Genomic DNA, 17,956 nt, shown 5'->3' with positions numbered 1-17,956 from the left:
CTGAAACTTATAGAGGAGAAAGTGGGGAAAAGCCTCAAAGATATGGGCACAGGGGAATAATTCCTGAATATAACATAAATGACTTGTGCTGTAAGATCAAGAATTGACAAATGGGACCTCATAAAATTGCAAAGTTCCTGTAAGGCGAAAGACACTGTGAGTAAGACAAAAAGGCCACCAACAGATTGGGAAAGGATCTTTACCAATCCTAAATCTGATAGGGGACTAATATCCAATATTATACAAAGATCTCAAGAAGCTGTACTCCAGAAAATCAAATAACCCCGTTAAAAATGGGGTACAGAGCTAAACAAGGATTCTTAACTGAGGAATTCTGAATGGCTGACAAACACCTGAAAAAATGTTCAACATCCTAATCATCAGGGAAATGAAAATCAAAACAACCCTGAGAGTCCATCTCACACCAGTCAGAAGGGCCAAGATCAAAAATTCTGGTGACAGCAGATGCTAGCGAGGATGTAGAGAAAGTGGAAGTGTATCTTCCCCGAACTTTCTAGGAAACACATTTTCACAGATGATTTCCTAATCCTATGACTTCAATATCATTCTGATCCCTCAACTAAGATGTTCCTCGAGCCTTAGGTAGGTAGGAGTTATGTTCTAGATGTATACAAGGGGGGTGGGCTCTCCACGATCACCTGTTCTCTGCTTCTGGACAAGTGTAGTTCTCTGTAATCACCATCTATTACAAAAAGAAGCTTCTCTGGTGAGGTCGGCAGCTACATTTATCCATGGGTATGAGGATATATATTTTGAATGCAGTTAGGAAGTGTGCTGATTTAATAAAGTAGCAGTTGTAGGTTAATCTCTAAGATCCATGACTGCACTAGTACCAGGTAGTTGTCTATGTTTCTAGTATCAGGCATGCTTTTCTGCCTATTAAACAGGACTTAAGTCAAAGTTAGAGAGCTGTTGGTTACTGCCAAGACTTGAGTGCCACTAGTGCACCATTAGGGTTTTCATGCCATGCTGTTCTTTGTTGTCTTTCATAGGAATGGCAGTTGGGTAGATCTTTTGGTTGCTTCCCTCCCTTAGAAACCTGTATAGCATCTTCTGTACCAGGGGAACTGGTCCTCCCTCAGGGGAGAGGTTTTCAAGTTAGAGCTAGCTCAGATCCTCCGGGTTTTGTGTTGGAGACATATGGCATCTTCATTTATAGGAACTTAACTTTAAATCTCTGGGAAGCAACCAAGGGTAATAGCAATAGTCTATATTTTGGGGGAGTTGAGGGGCTTTGATGCCTACCAACAATTTGAAAGATGGTTTGTTATGCCTGTTATTTTGCCCAAGGGGAGGGAGGGAGGGAGAGAGAGAGAGAGAGAGAGAGAGAGAGAGAGAGAGAGAGAGAGAGAGAATGCAAGCACGTGTGTGTAATATACTGACTTATATGCATTGCATACAATTTTAGTTAAATAAATTATATATTTTTTATGGATTTTTCAGCTATCCCTAGTGTTATCTCACCCTCTGTCTTCCCTTTCCTTTTGTATTGATATCTCCCCCTCTGCCTGATTTTAAGTGCCTTCCCCACTCTTTTCTACATATGTCCCGTGCAAATTTCTTGTATCCTGGTATTCTCTCTCATTTGAGCAATGTCCCCTATTTCAATTTGGGCTTAAATTTGGAACTCTTAGAGGGATGGCTTAAAACAAGTCTATGCTTCCCTGGTCAAAGACCATAATAATATTAATTACTAATTAATGTTTTACTGATTTTGATAACTTACAAAATTATCCTGCATTCAAATCTACAGAATATCATCGAGTGGGCTAAAACTTAAAGGCCACATACAGAAGTTTGGAAGCAAAGTTACTAGAAATCATCTCTAGCTCACAAAACACGTAATAGATAGCACAAACAAAATACACAGAATTATGTTGTGCACAGTAGAATTGATTTGTCTTCGAGGTCATAAATCCCAGGAACTCTTTTCTCGTAGGAATAAATATATTTCCATTTGACAAAGAAAGATATCTTCACATAGAATACAGGAAGCACAGTCTCGGAAGGTTTTATATTATGACAACATGATAAAATCAACAGAGTTCCCAGCTAGGGCTTACTTTTAATATAACGAAATACATTTTACTTTTGTTTCAAGTTGTTCATCTGTTTGGAACTTATTACAACGGAAAAGGAACTCTTCAAAACCCTTATGCTCTTAGACTTGAAAATACAAGGAGGCCAGCGATTTTCAACAATTTGAAGAAGATGGAGGCGTTCACTCCTGTGAGGATGATGGCTTTGGAAAGGGTTTTTATCCAGCTTGAGGTAGTTCTGAACTTTTCCCTCCTACTCCTATGACGGGAGCTCTGGGAAGTGGCTGTTCCCATTTTCAAAGTAGCCTCAACTTTTGCAAAACACCACTGAAATAAATGCCTTTTCTGAACTCACTGACAAACAACCCACTTTGCATTTTGTGAATGTCAAAGACCAACAATATGAAAAATATTGACATAAAATGGACTGGAAGGTACACTGCAGAGGTTACTATTCTCGTCTCTGCTCTTGAGAAACAAACAAAAGTTTTACTTGGCCAAGAGAGGCTTTCCACTATTCATTTTAATATTTCTATGGAAAATCCAAGAATTACATGGGAAAGAGTACACTGCTTTGGTACACTACAGTGGGTGATGGCAAAGTTCATGAGTAAGAAGTGGAGTGTGGACCTTGGGTGAGAGGAGAGAGATGGGTGTGGCTGTGAGGGAAGAGGAACTGGAGCAGGGGTAGTTCATGTGTAGACTGGAGTGGAGGTGTCTCATGTGGGAGAACAGTGGACAGTAATGTGGTTCTTGTAGAAGAATAGCATGGAGACTGGGTTGTTTATGTGAAGGATCAAAGTGAGGGCTGGGGTAGTTCATGTAGTAAAGCAAGGCAGGGACTTTTTTGAGCTCATGTAGTGTGTAGAGATGGGTGTTGGGTGGTTCCTGTGGGGAATGGAGTCAGGACTGCTAAAGTTCTTGTGGGAATGTGGTGTGGGGGCTGAGTGACTCACGTGGGGCATGGAATGGGGACTGTGGAAGCTCCTACAGGTATGGAGTGGAGACTGGGAGGGTTCATGTAGGCATGAAGTGGGAGGTGGGAAGGGTCACCCAGGCATGCAGTGGGGGATAGGGTAGAATGTGGAGTGGGGGATGGGGGGCTCTTGTGGCTTGAGTGGAGTGGTTGGAGAGCTTTAGCTAGAGCTGAGATGTTGCTTTCATCCAAACTCACTAGGGGACTTAGACTACTTGCTGTTTAATCTTCAGAGTGACCTATGCAGGTAAAAGGTACTTACCAAAACTATGTTTCTTTAAAGGGGCTGAATAAACTTCCTCTAGTTCACCTAGAAGTGGCAGGTCAACTTGTGTGAAAGGCAAGTGACCAAGCAGACTCTTGCCTCTGTGTATATTTTGTCAATATCCATTTGGGGAGTCGCTGCATTCACCTCCCTCTTGAATGAACAGTGGTGTGAGGTTGACATGCCACACACCCATTCCTCTTATTAATACATAGAATCAGAAGGAGTCAATTCATTATCCTGTTACTTAGAATAATTAGGCATATTCCAGGTCAATATGAAAATATAAAAAATTATTGGTGAAGAAGCAAAGACCATGTTTTTTGTGGTAGTATACTATATACAAACATTCAAAATAAGATGATTTTTTTTTACCACTGTGTTAAAGGGGTTGATGGACTTCAGAAAGTCGGCTGCTTTTCAGGAAAGGAAGGATTATAATGTATTCTGAATGGTAGCTCAGACTTAAAATTTCTGTGGGAAATAGAGAAAGAAATTCATGTCACCTTAGAGACCTTGACAGTATCTGAGTGCTGGATTTCATTCTTTACTAATTTGGTGGTGTGAAGGATAGGTCTTTGTTTCCCAGAGTCCATGTGCTCCCAGCATCTAAGAGGAAGGCGTCAGGAGATGGGTTCATGTGAGGTATTATTTTATAAGGGTTGAGTGTTCACAGATGGAGTTAGTGTTCTTTAAAATGCATCTGCTCAGGACCACAGAGTTGGTTCAGTGGTGAAGAGAGCTTCCTTGATTCTGGAGGATTTGTATTTGGTTCCCACAACAGTGCTGTGAAACTCACAACTAGATGAAATTCTAGCAGCTTGGGTCTGGCAGCCTCTTGTGGCCTTGTCGAAGTGGGTGTGGCCTTGGTGGAGGAAGTGTGTCACTATGGACATGGACTTTAAGACCCTCTTATCTGCCTGGAAGCCAGACTTCTATTGACCTTCAGACGAAGATGTAGAATTCTCACCTCCTCCTGCACCATGCCTGCCTGGACACTGCCATGCTCCCATCTTGATGATAATGGACTAAACTTCTGAACCTGAAAGCTAGCCCCAATTAAATGTTGTCCTTATAAGAGTTATCTTGCTCATTGTGTTTCTTCAAGCAATGCAAACCCTAACTAAGACAGTATGAGTTCTCCTATACAGGTGGAATACATACTGATAATGACTCAAGAAGAGGACTCTAAGTGATCCTATTATACCCTTTTAAATATGTGAAGACACAAGGAGATGTTGTAAATCACTCATAAAACAGCAAAAGAGTGTTCATGATCATTGGATTGTGGGAGTTTGGGTTAAACAATGGTTAAAACCACTTCTTAGAGCATACTTTGTGTATCCATTGTTTAAAGGGACTATAGAAGGCTAAGGACACTAACCAGCTGGGGCCACACACACCTGTTATGCCAGCACTTGGGAGGGAGGTGGAAGGATCAGGAGTGTGAGTCAAATCTCTTCACTATGTAGTTCAATTATGTAATTGGCTAATAAAAGTCTATTGATAAATGGAAAGAGAAAGAAGGGAAGAAAGGACAAGAGTATGGGAGGAGGGAAGGGGAAAAGAGAATAGATTTAAGATCATATAGCTTAAGTATTTCCAGAACTCTGAAGGCATGACATTTCTATTCTATGGCTCATGGCTTGTCTGTAGCTGGAGAAAGACAGCCATATGCATTATTTTATTTGTTTGTTTTACTCTAACATTTTTATCACTGAAGGATAGTGTTTATTCTTCTCCAAAGCAAAGATTCATGCTCTTCTCTCTCCTCCTGCTCCTCTCCTCCCTCTTCTATATATGTAGACAATATTACACAATACAGAGGGAAAACGTATATACGTAGACAATATTACACAGTACAGAGGGAAAACGTAATAGCCGGCAAGGTACAACTCTCTTAAAAGATGTAATGAATTCTGACAGTTCATTCACTGTCCATAGGAGATTCCCATCTTTGTATATTGAAAAACAATGATGGGTGATGGGCGACAGGCTGCTTTCTGTGACCTTGAAGCCTGCAATCTTTCAACATGACAAAGTCTGTGTTAAAAAACCACACGAGACTGCGCAGGCAGGGCAGATGGTAGAGAGGTTGGGAGGCAACATGCAGAGAGGCATGTCTGTGGTGACTTTAAAGAGACTTGGTTGACAATGTGACAAGTTTCACGGGGCACATGGGAAAGCAGAGAGAGAGAGAGAGAGAGAGAGAGAGAGAGAGAGAGACTGTTTGTGAGATATGAACAGACAACCAGAGCACACCAGGCAGAGAAATAGGCAGATGAAATTATTTAAGCATCAGGGTAGATTATGCAAGGGACTGCATGCATAAGGACAGAAAACTTGTGAGGAGGTGAAAATTTGACTTAGAGGACTCTTGATAAAACAGCAGTTCAAAGAAGAATCAAGTGAAGGCTTAGCTGTTCAAATGAATGTTGACGGTTGGTTTGTTGGCACAATTATATAGACTGGAAGTAGATTTCCAGGTGAAAATTAGAATATCATTGTAATCATCAGTAGGAAAATGCAGTTGTGATTGTCTTGATCCTTTATATACTTCTGTCTGGTGGATTGATCAGCACTCAGAAAGGATATGGAGAACTCAAAACTAACACTGTGTGTTTTAGAAGTACTGAATCTAGAGTGCATTGGTGATCGGTCGAGGGCCAGGAGTTTAAGTGGCTGTGCTCCTAAACACAACCATTTCGCATTTCGCACATCTGTCTCTTTCTGTGCTCAAGGTAAACATTTGACCAGGACTGCTGGCAAGTGGGAACTAAAACATCATTAATTTAAATTTCTGGATCACTCCTTAAGATACTTCCATTTTCTTTAGAAGAAATGTAGCTGTCTGTGACAGTCATAAACAGCTTAAACTATGCACCAACATACATTCGACTTTTACTAAAGGTTCTATGTAGATGTTATGCAGGGACACAATATAAAGTATAGACTAGTAGGGATGGAGAGATGGCTCAGTGGCCAAGGAAAGACACTGTTCTTTCAAAGTTACCTAGTTCAGTTCCCAGAACTGACATCAGCTGGCCTGCAAACACTTCTAACTCTAGCTGCGTGATGTCTGACACCTCCTACCTCTGCAGACACCTGAACTCACATTTGCACACACACACACCCTCCCCACATAATGAAAAGTTATAAAAAATACAATTTAAGAAGAAATGTATTGCCAACCACCATCTGCAAAAATCAAGAGAAATTAATGAGATACATTTAATATGGAAGAACTTTGCCAAGCTATAGGCAAACAGGCTATGAGGGGCCTTCCTCCATGAGGATACATTTCCTAAGCAATTGTTTAATACTGTGACTTAGACCTCTAGCCTGAAGAAGAAGATAAAGTTCAAGGAGAGGGAGCTGAGAGTAGCCTGATGCCAAGTCGCTGGTAGTGCTTAGGATAGTTCCATATACACAATATATAATACTATACAACAATACTATATATGTACATATTATACATCATATATAATATACATACATATATATGTATGTATATGTACAGGCTGGTTTTGTGTCAACTTGACACAAGCTGAAGTTATCACTGAGAAAGGAGATTCGGGTGAGGAAATGCCTCCATGAGATCCAGATGTAAGCATTTGCCCAATTAATGATCAAGGGGGAGGGTCCACTGTGGGTGGTGCCACCTCTGGGCTGGTAGTCTTGGGTTCTATAAGAAAGCAAGCTGAGCAAGCCAGGGGAAGCAAGCCAGTAAGTTAACATCCCTCCATGGCCTCTCATCAGCTCCTGCTTCCTGCCCTGCTTGAGTTCCAGTCCTGACTTCCTTTGGTGATGAACAGCAATGAGGAAGTGTAAGCTGAATAAACCCTTTCCTCCCCAACTTGCTTCTTGGTCATGATGCTTGTGCAGGAATAGAAACTCTGACTAAGACAGAATATATACATACATATATATGTATAGGTATATTATATCATGCCTGTGACTCTGAATTAAATTAAGATGTTCCTGCCAGGCACATGAGAAGCTACCAAGTGGCAGCAGGAAGGAAGCTCAAGATACCATAATGTAGTGTTAGCAGTTTTGTTGTGGCCCTTGCTTATCAGATTTTAATAAAAGCTTTTAATCAAAAGGATTTAGATGAAGTGCAATTATTCTTTAAGGAGCCAAGAGACAACAATGAATTATTAATAATTTATTCATTTGATCTCTTTTAATAATTCAAGATATTTGCTTTGTACTGTATGCCTGGCATATAAACACTCCTTTGCATATGCTATAGTAATGACAGTGAACTTTCTGTGACTTTTTCAAGATTCTTAGCACGTGCGCTAAATTAGTGGTCATCTGATATCTGAAATATGTTTTTTTATTTCTATCTCACAAGAAGTGAGTGGTCGTTGCTTTCAGGAGGATCATGTGGAAGGATGAGATCCTTCACAATCAAAACTGTGATGCCACTGAATAGTGGGTATATGTCATGGATAATGATTCAAAGACCAAGGTCCATAAATGGAATCACTCTGGACAGAGAAAATGACTGATTCCCATCCTCAATGTGTTCCATGGTTTCAGTATCCTCATTTGAGAGCAGTCAACTAAAGCCAGGAACCCTGTTTTGCAGTGGGGTGTGCCTTTCTTCTTCGTTTCGTGTGCTTGGTTGTTTCCTAGGGAGGCTGACATTTCTAACTGCCCAATTTCGTCTTCGAGGCTTCACTTTTACGTTTTTTATTTGTCAGCAGAATAAACCACTGGCAGAAGCAGCAAGACATAAAGTTGAGAAATCCCCGGTTCGTGACACAAACCATCTGTTAGTGTGCCATGTCGTCCCTCTTAAAGGAAAAATGCCTCTTCGGTCCATAGGCAGATGTGGTCCTATTTTACTCTTCTCAGTTTCCCAAACAAATTTGGATCCAATTCAACCACAACAGACAACCTTCTATAGTCAATGAAAAGTAAAACACTCATGTAGGAAAAAAAATAACGAAAATGAAATGTTTACTACTGAGAAGAACTGTGTGTGACTGTGGCATTTCAAAGAATGCCAGGGTTTGCAGCCACTAGTTTCGCCCATTGATATTTTTGCAATTGGTAATCTTTGCTCGTGGCCCCATCGGGGCACCTTTGGGTCATGGCAGTTGGGATCCAGTGATGTCTGTAAAACCTTGCATTGATAGTATAAAGTGTTAGAACATCAACACTTATCTGTTCACATTTCTAATTGATTTTTTTTTCCTGTAATCAGTAGACTGAGTCACACTGCCCTCAGACGTCTCAGGACAACTGCTGTGCATGGTAAAGGAAATAGATTTCATGTTTAAAATGAAGCAATCTGGAAACAACACGTAGACAGCTTTCAAGATTCCCACAAAGATAAGCATCATGGGGCCCAGAGAGACAGACATAGGACGGGGGTGGATATTACTGAACTTCTGTGCTGTCTTACAATAGTTACAAATCAATGCCCAATGAGCCTCCTGTATGTGAGTGCTTTGTACAAAGTGAAACAATAGCGTGCCTTTGCTGAGGTGCATTCAAGGGGGCTGTATCCCCTCTGTGTATCCAGAAGCCGCTCTGCCTGTCTTTTCTGTTGACTGCTTGCAGTGAGCTACATTATGCTTCTAATTGTTGTTGTCAAAAACACATCTGCTTCCATTCACTGGCAAAAAAAAAAAAAATTCTCTTGACTCTTGACCCATCAACACTAAGCTTGGGATAGTCTTCAGAAAAAATCTTTGAAGCTGCAGTTAATTGAAATACCCTCTTTGGGTAATTTTTTAGGTCTTCTTTTATCTGTTCTCTGTCAGAAAGATAAAGATCTAGAGTGATGGATGCTTACCCACTTCAACACTATTAGTTCTCCAAGGACCCAAAATTACTAAATAAAGATGTTACGTGTTACACATATATTATAATGGGAAGCAAGAAACTATTATGTACTAGGAACTAAAATTGAATGTCTTTAGTATAATAGTATTGGAAGTTGGACTTAGGTATATTTAATCCAGATAAGCATCTCTAAGCAACTGCATAGTCTGTGCAGTGAAAAGAGCCTGCGTTTGGATTAAATAAAAGCAAATCCAGTCACTCTTCTGCTCAGTATCAGCTGCATATTTCTATGACACTTACAGACCCTGAACTTCATATCCACATACAGGGGTGTGAATAAGACAGCCAGGGGGTGGCGCCTAGCCAAGGACTAGCTATAAAACCAACATTCCCGGAGCGTCTGTTCAACAAGTCTCCTTTCTTCATTTCCTTTGTAGTTAAAATTTTTATTTAATTAGATACTTTATTCATGTGGCTCTGGGGATTGGAACAAGGGATTCGTGACTACCTGGCAAATGTTCTACCATTGAGCCAATGCAATATTAATATTTTCAGTTATTTTTTAAAAAGAAGGTATCAGTGGGCTTCATGTTATACCTAATTATGGGGCATGCATGTATATGTCTGTATGTGAAAATACTATGTAATAGTTGTGATATTTATTCAGGGTTTATCTTTAACTCACAATTATCCTCATTCAGTATTTATTTTTACTCAGCAAATTCTTATTCTTTCTTCTAACTGAAATCTTTAGTCTTAACAGTCTAATGCTGTCTATCAGGATTAGCCCATTTCCACAGTTCTTCTGTGGTTTTATTATAATCAGTATTACTATTAAATAATAATTACTTGATATTACAGTTAAAATATAATATTGTTTTAATGTCAAGTATGTTCCGGAGCTTGAAATTTCCTTTCAATTATAGATTAATCTTCTAATATAAAGAAAATAGCCAGGCATACATTTAAAAATCCCAGGAAGAGCAAAACTTTCAATGTTTATGCTAGAAAAATTAACAGCACCAAAAATAATATATTGAGGCAAATATATAAAGCATATCATATTTTAATGTTTTCATTGTTTATCTTTCATGTCAGCAGTTATTTTACAACAAACAAATGTTAAAATATAACGTATGATTTAAATTAAAATTATGCACCTCTGACCAATGCACACATGTGCATGCAAGCATGTGCGCGTGTGCACACACACATACACACACACACTCACACACATATATACACATAATACTCATACATTGAATACTATAAATATAGTTTCAGAGAAAAAATTCAATATTTATAGATAAAAATTAGTTATTGTGGTCCATATTTATTCTTATTTTTAAAACATAAGAGGTCTACAGTAGCCTCCTAATGTTTCTTTGATTAACATTTCATAAACCAAAGGAAATAAGATTGTAGTTTAATTTACCTTAATAACCAAATCAAATTTTTGATGGAAGTCTCTGTTTACTGGCTCCAGGAGAGTGAGTTCTGCAGTCCTGGGATGCATGTGGAAGAAGCGGGGATAATCCTCAGGGGTGCCTGTGAGACAAGAGACTCGGTTCAAAAGTGACAACGGACAGGGACTTGCTGATCTGATTCACCCCGTGCCTTCATTAACCAAGCAGCACAGTCACAACCTCATTAGTAAATTGAGTTTATTATGTATCCAGTGTACGGATAGCAGATACGAATGCGATATATAATTAATTACTTTATGGGTTAGGGAAAGGAAGATATTTGTTTGGATGATTTTTTTTTCTGAATTTCTTTTATTAAGATAGCCCTTTAATTATTTTGGAAATTCATCATATGAAAAGAGACATGAAAGAGGAAAATCAAATTTTGGATTATAAAATTACTTTTAAATCCTGCATAAATCTTAATTATACTCTTCATGGGTTTTCGACATATCTTATATCACATGGAGATATAAAACTAAATGTCAAGATGCTTAGGAACTACAGAAGTGAAAGTTTTGTTTTGTTTTGTTTTGTTTTGTTTTTAGATCAGTGTTCAGATCAGTATGCCAGCTACTGAAATTGTAACTGAGGCTGTTTTGGGTTGTGTGTTGATATTTCTTAAATACCCGTACTTTAGTCCATTGAGATATTTTTGTTCTAACATTTTTTTTTTAATTTACCTGTGTCATCTTTCTCTATGTGTTAGAATATTCTTGTTCCCAAAGTAAAGAAATGTCAGGTCATAGTTGTCAGATATAAAAGTCAAATCATATTACATTAATAATTAAGCATGTCTGTAACTACCAGTGACCCAGGCAATGATTTATACTTGTAATGGGGACATGGAAATTGGAGAGATTAAATATTCCTACCAAGGAGAAATTTGTATTTACTTATTTCAGCAAAAGAATTATGCTTGATACTATAGAGATTTATTTATAGGCAAAATTGACAGCACTGAGTTGAAATGGGCTGTGGGAGAGCATATAGAGAAGACGGAGGAGGAAAGTGCAGTCGTTTGGTCGTATCCATAGATAGAGTCCTGCAGATTTCAGAACACAAGCACAGATTCAGTTGCACTGAGATTCCATTTCTCGGTTTGGACACCTGTGGTATGAATAAAGGGTACTGCAAAACCCAGGAAGGAATTGGCACAGCGGACCTGTACCAAAGCCTTGTTTACCTTCGTTGTAACAGCACTGGGGATGGACCCTAGAGCCTTCCTCCTGACCAGTACTCTGCCAATGCCTGCATCCTCAGCTCAACCTCATAGGAACGCCATTATTGTGATAAATAACCATCTAAAGTCTACAGTAAGTTATCTGGCTAATTAAATGGCAATATATCTTTGAATAAATGCTATACCCACCCATACATATTCACATACATACATATTTACACACATATGTAGTCTTTAACTCTCAATGTGGTTATCTTACATAAGTAAAATTGAACTTAGAAAACTGGCCCACTACAAAGGAATATATAGTATATTGAAATTGAAAGATCATAATAATAAAAACTGATGATAAAAGAGAGAGGGAGGGAGGGAGGGAGGGAGGGAGGGAGGGAAAGAGGAGAGAGAGAGAGAGAGAGAGAGGGAGGGAGGGAGGGAGGGAGGGAGGGAGGGAAAGAGGAGAGAGAGAGAGAGAGAGAGAGAGAGAGAGAGAGAGAGAGAGAGAGAGAGAGAGAGAGAGAGAAAGAGAGAAGCATAAAATGACAGAGTTGTATAGAAGTCAGACTTGATTGATGATTAATGTTTTATTTTGGGGCCCATAAATAAGTTCTATGTAATTATAAAACAGATTGGATTTAAAAAATACCTCAAAGATGTCAATCTACACATGAACTCATTTGCTGACAAATATGTTTAAGTTTCTAATTTATAATATTAAAGACAATAGTGATCTACTGATCATAATGGAGGGTAGTTGGCACCATTTGAAGAGTGGAAAATCAGGTAACATATCAGTATTTTTTTTTTAAGATGGTCAGCTATACTGGGAAGCCAAAGAACTGATAGCACACATTTGCTGATGTATCTCAGTAACTTCAAAAGGAAACTGTTTGATATCTTATCCCAGTGAATACGGCCATGACAGAAAAATTATAGATTAAATTAAGATGTATACAGTACTCATATCATGATGGCAGGTCTGATGCTTTTATTCTTAGATAACTGTGTGGCTATTTTAGAATAAGTTAAATAATTAATTATGTGACAATTGAATTCTAGCACTTGTTATAAATGTTAGAAATTGATAGAGATAGCAAAAGGACATGAATGTAGGATTAAACATAAATATAAAATAAGACTATTTCCATCTTAAATCTTGAATTAGAAGTAAATGTATACTCTCATGTTACAGTTTATCATTACGAAGCAACACATACACTCCATGGCTTTGCACTCTGAAATGGCAGCACACTTGGAAGCAGTAACCATACTTGTTAATCAGGTTGTCATTGGGAGGGAAATCCCCTGTATCAAATGTAAGTATCTTTCTCAAGGATGTTTTCCTCTCTGGTTCAATGGCATGAATTCAAAAGAACTGTGAACTTTTTCCCTACAGGTGTGGAGAAGGAATTACATGGGTCCCAAGCTGTCACCCACTTTTCAAGAGCCAGCAAGGTTTCCCTCCTGAACTTCACACACTATGGATATCAAAAAATTGAAACAGACCAAATATGTTCCTAATTTTAAAGTTCCTAATTTCTTCATATTTAAGATAATGGAGCTCTACTGATCATTATGGAGGGTGGTTGGCACCCTTTGAAGAGTAGAAAACCAGATAACATATCAGCATTTTTTAATATGCTCAACTATACTGGGAAGCCAAAGAACTGATAGCACACGTTTTGTTTTAATGAAATTATTCAAGCTAGTGATGAAAAAAAAGGCTAATAATAACAAAAAATGACAAGAGGATACCCCATCATATTTACAGGATGGGGTCTTCATCAGGAACCAAAGATGGGAATGTAGATCTTGGCCTTCAATACTGCAACACTTTCTATGTGTCTGCATTTATCTATGTGCCATGGATATTTACATGTGAGTTCTGGGATGACAACACAAAATAGGTTACACATCATCCATAAAATGGCTTCAGCAGAGACAACAACAGAACATCATTTGTTTGCAGTAAATCTAAGAGGCAGCAAGGTGGATTCAGGCCATGGAGAGCACAATGTGTTCTGTGGAGAATCTCGACAAACTTCAATTTACGTTTCCAATAAACACAACTAAGGAAAAAAAACCAATGGGAGGGAAATTAGAAATTAAATTAAAAATGGTTCAATAGAAATATTACTTACAACACGTGGACATTATTTGAAACTCTGTTTTCCTGCCTAGTATACTTCAAAAGAAAAAGATGAAAATCAAAGCTGAAAAGTGTAAGTATATTTGCAAGACATCTATAATAAATAATGATGAATAGCGGACTTTTAAGCAGTCATTTTATGGACATTTGTAATAGATACTTGTGAATTAATGAGCTATGTTTGAAGCCTTTCTCAGGTAATAAGATAGAAGAAATGGAAGGGAGTATAGACATAAAAACTTTACTTCGTTCATCATTTCTTAAGTAATAGCAAATGGAAAATATTTGATTCTCTTATGTTTTTATATATTTCCATTGAAACTTATTTAAAGTACGGTGTAGTTCAGAGTTGGCTCTGATGGCCTCGCCAGTCATCTCTTCAGAGTAGAATGCAGTGGGAAGAGGCTGGAAGGGTAGCCAAGAACATAAACCAATTATGAAACTCAGCTGATCGTGGAAAGGGGGTTGGCTTCCTGAGAGGTACATGTATTAGCTGATAATGCTCGGTTTACTGTGGGGGAACGTTGTAATCTTTTTATTTATAAATCTTCTTCTTCATCTAAGTACCAAATGGCCTTATGGGGAAGATGTTATTGGATCTATGAAGAACAGGATGCTCAGAGAGATTAAGGGGGAGAATAACTTGAACTTTCACAGCTTGTAAGTGAATGAAGCATGAGTCTACCGTATCTGTTTCCCGATCCCCAACCCCTCTCCAACAGGTCCTCAAGTCCCTCCTAGTAAATTACACAGCTGGGTACACTCTTGTAGAAGGTAGATTTGTAGAAATTATTACAGTAATAAATAACAGAACAAATAAAAAAAGAACTAGAGTAAATGCTATGGCACGTTAATATTCTATATTTCTTAAAAATATGATGCTTTCCTAAGGAGAACTAAAAATATGATGTTTGTGTATCCATTATACACATATTCTTGTCTGAAACTCTTGCATGGAGATAGCTTGGATTGCCCAGATTTTAATGCAAACATGAAAGCTCTATCCCAAAGAAATTCAACTATGAACATAGTATTATAGTGAATTTCAGAATATAATTCTACTGTCAACAGAACCCATGCATGCGAAAATCATATATACAAAAAAAGTCTACATTTTTACCTTCATAGTTCTGTGATAGAAAGGAAAAGCTGAATTGAGCTCTGTGTAATGTTTACAACGCTGGATTTAATGTGTTTTCTGTCAGAGAAGTATAGTTACTTTACCAGAAACTTCACATATTTTGAAAGTATAAATTTCACATTGATGCAGGTACCATCATCACTATCAAAGCAAAGTTCCTGGCAACCATTGCATGACTGCCCTCTTCCACTGTGCAATTATTTTCCAGCATGTGTAATTTTTGTGGCATCATCTATACCTACCATGACAATCTTGTAATTAATATTCTTTTCTGCATTTATGAGCCCATTCTTTTTATTGCTTTGGGATTTTTCTATTATATCCACATACCAAGGTTTCTTTGGACTTGTGTTTATATGAGGACGCCAATAGCATTTAGTCTCAGATGTAATTTCTATGCCATTACTCTATACATCAGTTAGTGGATCAGCACTGATGTTCCTTTATCTTGGATAAATAGCCAGAGTGAGAACCCCTAGAAGATATTGAGTATAAATATTTCCCATACTCTTTAGGGCAGCAGCTGCAAATGTCTCAGATGTGTGTGTTGTATAATCACCACCTCACTGGTTATTCACATGGGCTATGGCTAAAGAAAGTGCCCTCTGTGAGATTCTTATCTCAGCAGCCAGATTTGCTCATTGTCTCTAGGGTCTTTTTTTTCTAAGGACCCATTTAGATAAAATAATACAATTCATAGGCTTCTTCAACCTATTATGAAGAATTAGAGATGTATCCAAGCATCTTTGTTCATGAATGCTTTTTTTTTTTTTCATTTATAACCATGCTTCTCTTTTGAGGAAATTGTTCGTTTTCCCACAGTGACTGCACCAATTGACACTCCAGTCCAGCACTGTATGGTAGTTTTGTCTTCCCCACGTGTTTCCTAGCAACTGATGAGGTCTGTTTTCACATCTGGGCAACTCAGATAAAAGTGCAATAACGTTCAATTCATTCTTAATTAGCTTTCAAGGTAAATAAACTAAAAGAACTTTCACCTACCTTTCACATATAGTTTACATGATCTCTATGATAAATCATCTATTCGAACTTTAGTTAAATTATAATTGAACTCTTTCTTATGGCATTGTCATCCTATATATTCCCAGTGAAAGTCTTTCATTATATTTACATTTTGCTAATCTAGACCGTTTCCTTTCACCTGTATTTATAAGTCAGTTAACAACTGGAAAATCAAATGAATTTTTTCTTTTGGTACTGTCAAATTTAAAATCTTCTGCTTCTGTGTCAGCATTTTGCTGAATTTGAGAAATAACAGCTAACCCCAAGACGATGAAAACTTTCACGTCTATGTTTACAAGGTAAGGTATAAAACTTTATATCTTAGACATGGGGATGGAATGGCCTTCATGACAGTTTGTGTGCAGGGTTATGGACTTCTACGTACTTGGTTGTGTTAGATGATTCAGTCATTGGGTATTACTGGGTGCAAAGATGAGCTGCTTGTGAGATCTCCATCTCCAGTGTCTCCATTAACTCACTATGAGCTTCGTCTTCCTTCTCAGTGTCTTATGATCCTTAATGGAACTTTGTAAGAGCCTCTACCACCTCACCATGAGCACGGAGCTAATGGTCTTCCGATTCCATAAAGTGCCTGGAACAAAGGTCCTTTTATCCACTTTATTGACATGCCTGCCTCTCACATGTCCTCAACATTTTCTTGAACTGAAGAAGGAACATTCTGTTCAAAAACCTTAGTTCCAAGACAAGCACAAGTTCAATTGTCTGGGTTTGAACAAACAGATTTCCATCTAAAAATAACATTATTGTTATTGCTTATTATATTGAAGATATATATACATATATATGTATATGCATATATATATATATATGTGTGTGTGTGTGTGTGTGTGACTGTGTGTGTATAAATTCTGCCTAATTCTGATTGATATATGCAGAAATATGTCTTATTTATTGCTTCCATGAAGATATGAAAATTAACAATTTTCTCAAAGCTAACATTATATATAAGTAATGATTCAGTTTATAAGTGCCAATCAAATATTACTAATGAATACCACCCAAGCTAAAAACAACTCTAATATGTAGTTTATCTTCAACTGGTTGTCTGTGAAGCCCTTTAAGTGATGCATGAATGTTGAGTGTCCTGTAGAAGTGAGGGCATTACATATCAAATTATCCAAAGGCAAAAAACAGGCCTCAACAAATACAAAAATATTGAAATTATCACATGCATCCTATCAGATCACCATGGACTAAGGCTGATCATCAATAACAGCATAAAAAGTAGAAAGCTAGCATTCACGTGGAAACTGAACAACACTCAAAGATTCCTTGGTCAAGGATGAAATAAAGAAATTGAAGACTTTTTAGAGTTTTAGGAAAATGAAGCCTAAACATAACCAAACTTATGGGACGCAATGAAGGCAGTCCTAAGAGGAAAAATCATAGCCCTGAGTGCCTCCAAAAAGAAACTAGAGAGAGCATACACTAGCAGCTTGACACCACACCTAAAATCTCTAGAACAAAAGGAAGCAAATTCACCCAAGAGGAATAGATGGCAGGAAATAATCAAACTCAGGGCTGAAATCAACCAAGTGGAAACAAAAAAAAGAAATATTCAAAAAATCTACCAAACCAGAATCAGGTTCTTTGAGAAAATCAACAAGATAGGTAAACCCTTAGCCAGACTAGCTAGAGGGCACAGGGACAGTATCCTAATTNACAAAATCAGAAATGAAAAAGAAGACATAACAACAGAACCTAAGGGAATCCAAAACATTATCAGATACTACTACAAAAGGCTATGCTCAACAAAACTGGAAATCTTGGATGAAATGGGCAATTTTTTAGACAGATACCAGGTACCAAAGTTAAATCAGGATCAGGTTAATGATCTAAACAGTCCAATTTCCCCTAAGGAAATAGAAGCAGT

General features: G+C 37.9%; 1 protein-coding gene across 4 annotated transcripts in view; it reads right to left on the bottom strand.

Annotated features, from left to right (window-relative positions):
- Pcdh15 (protocadherin related 15) overlaps positions 1 to 17,956 on the bottom strand; it is a 1,443,732-nt gene that overhangs the window by 308,868 nt on the left and 1,116,908 nt on the right. For all 4 annotated transcript variants that reach the window (XM_029542087.1, XM_021204350.1, XM_021204353.1 and 1 more), the window contains one exon: positions 10,539 to 10,651. In XM_029542087.1, coding sequence (XP_029397947.1) covers positions 10,539 to 10,651 — 113 coding nt within the window. The remainder of the gene's footprint in view (positions 1 to 10,538; positions 10,652 to 17,956) is intronic.

This window comes from Mus pahari, chromosome 9, assembly GCF_900095145.1.
Source record: "Mus pahari chromosome 9, PAHARI_EIJ_v1.1, whole genome shotgun sequence".
In the NCBI taxonomy this organism is placed as follows: domain Eukaryota; kingdom Metazoa; phylum Chordata; class Mammalia; order Rodentia; family Muridae; genus Mus; species Mus pahari.
The sequence above is the reverse complement of the archived record's forward strand: the minus strand, read 5'-3'. Positions and strand labels throughout refer to the sequence as shown.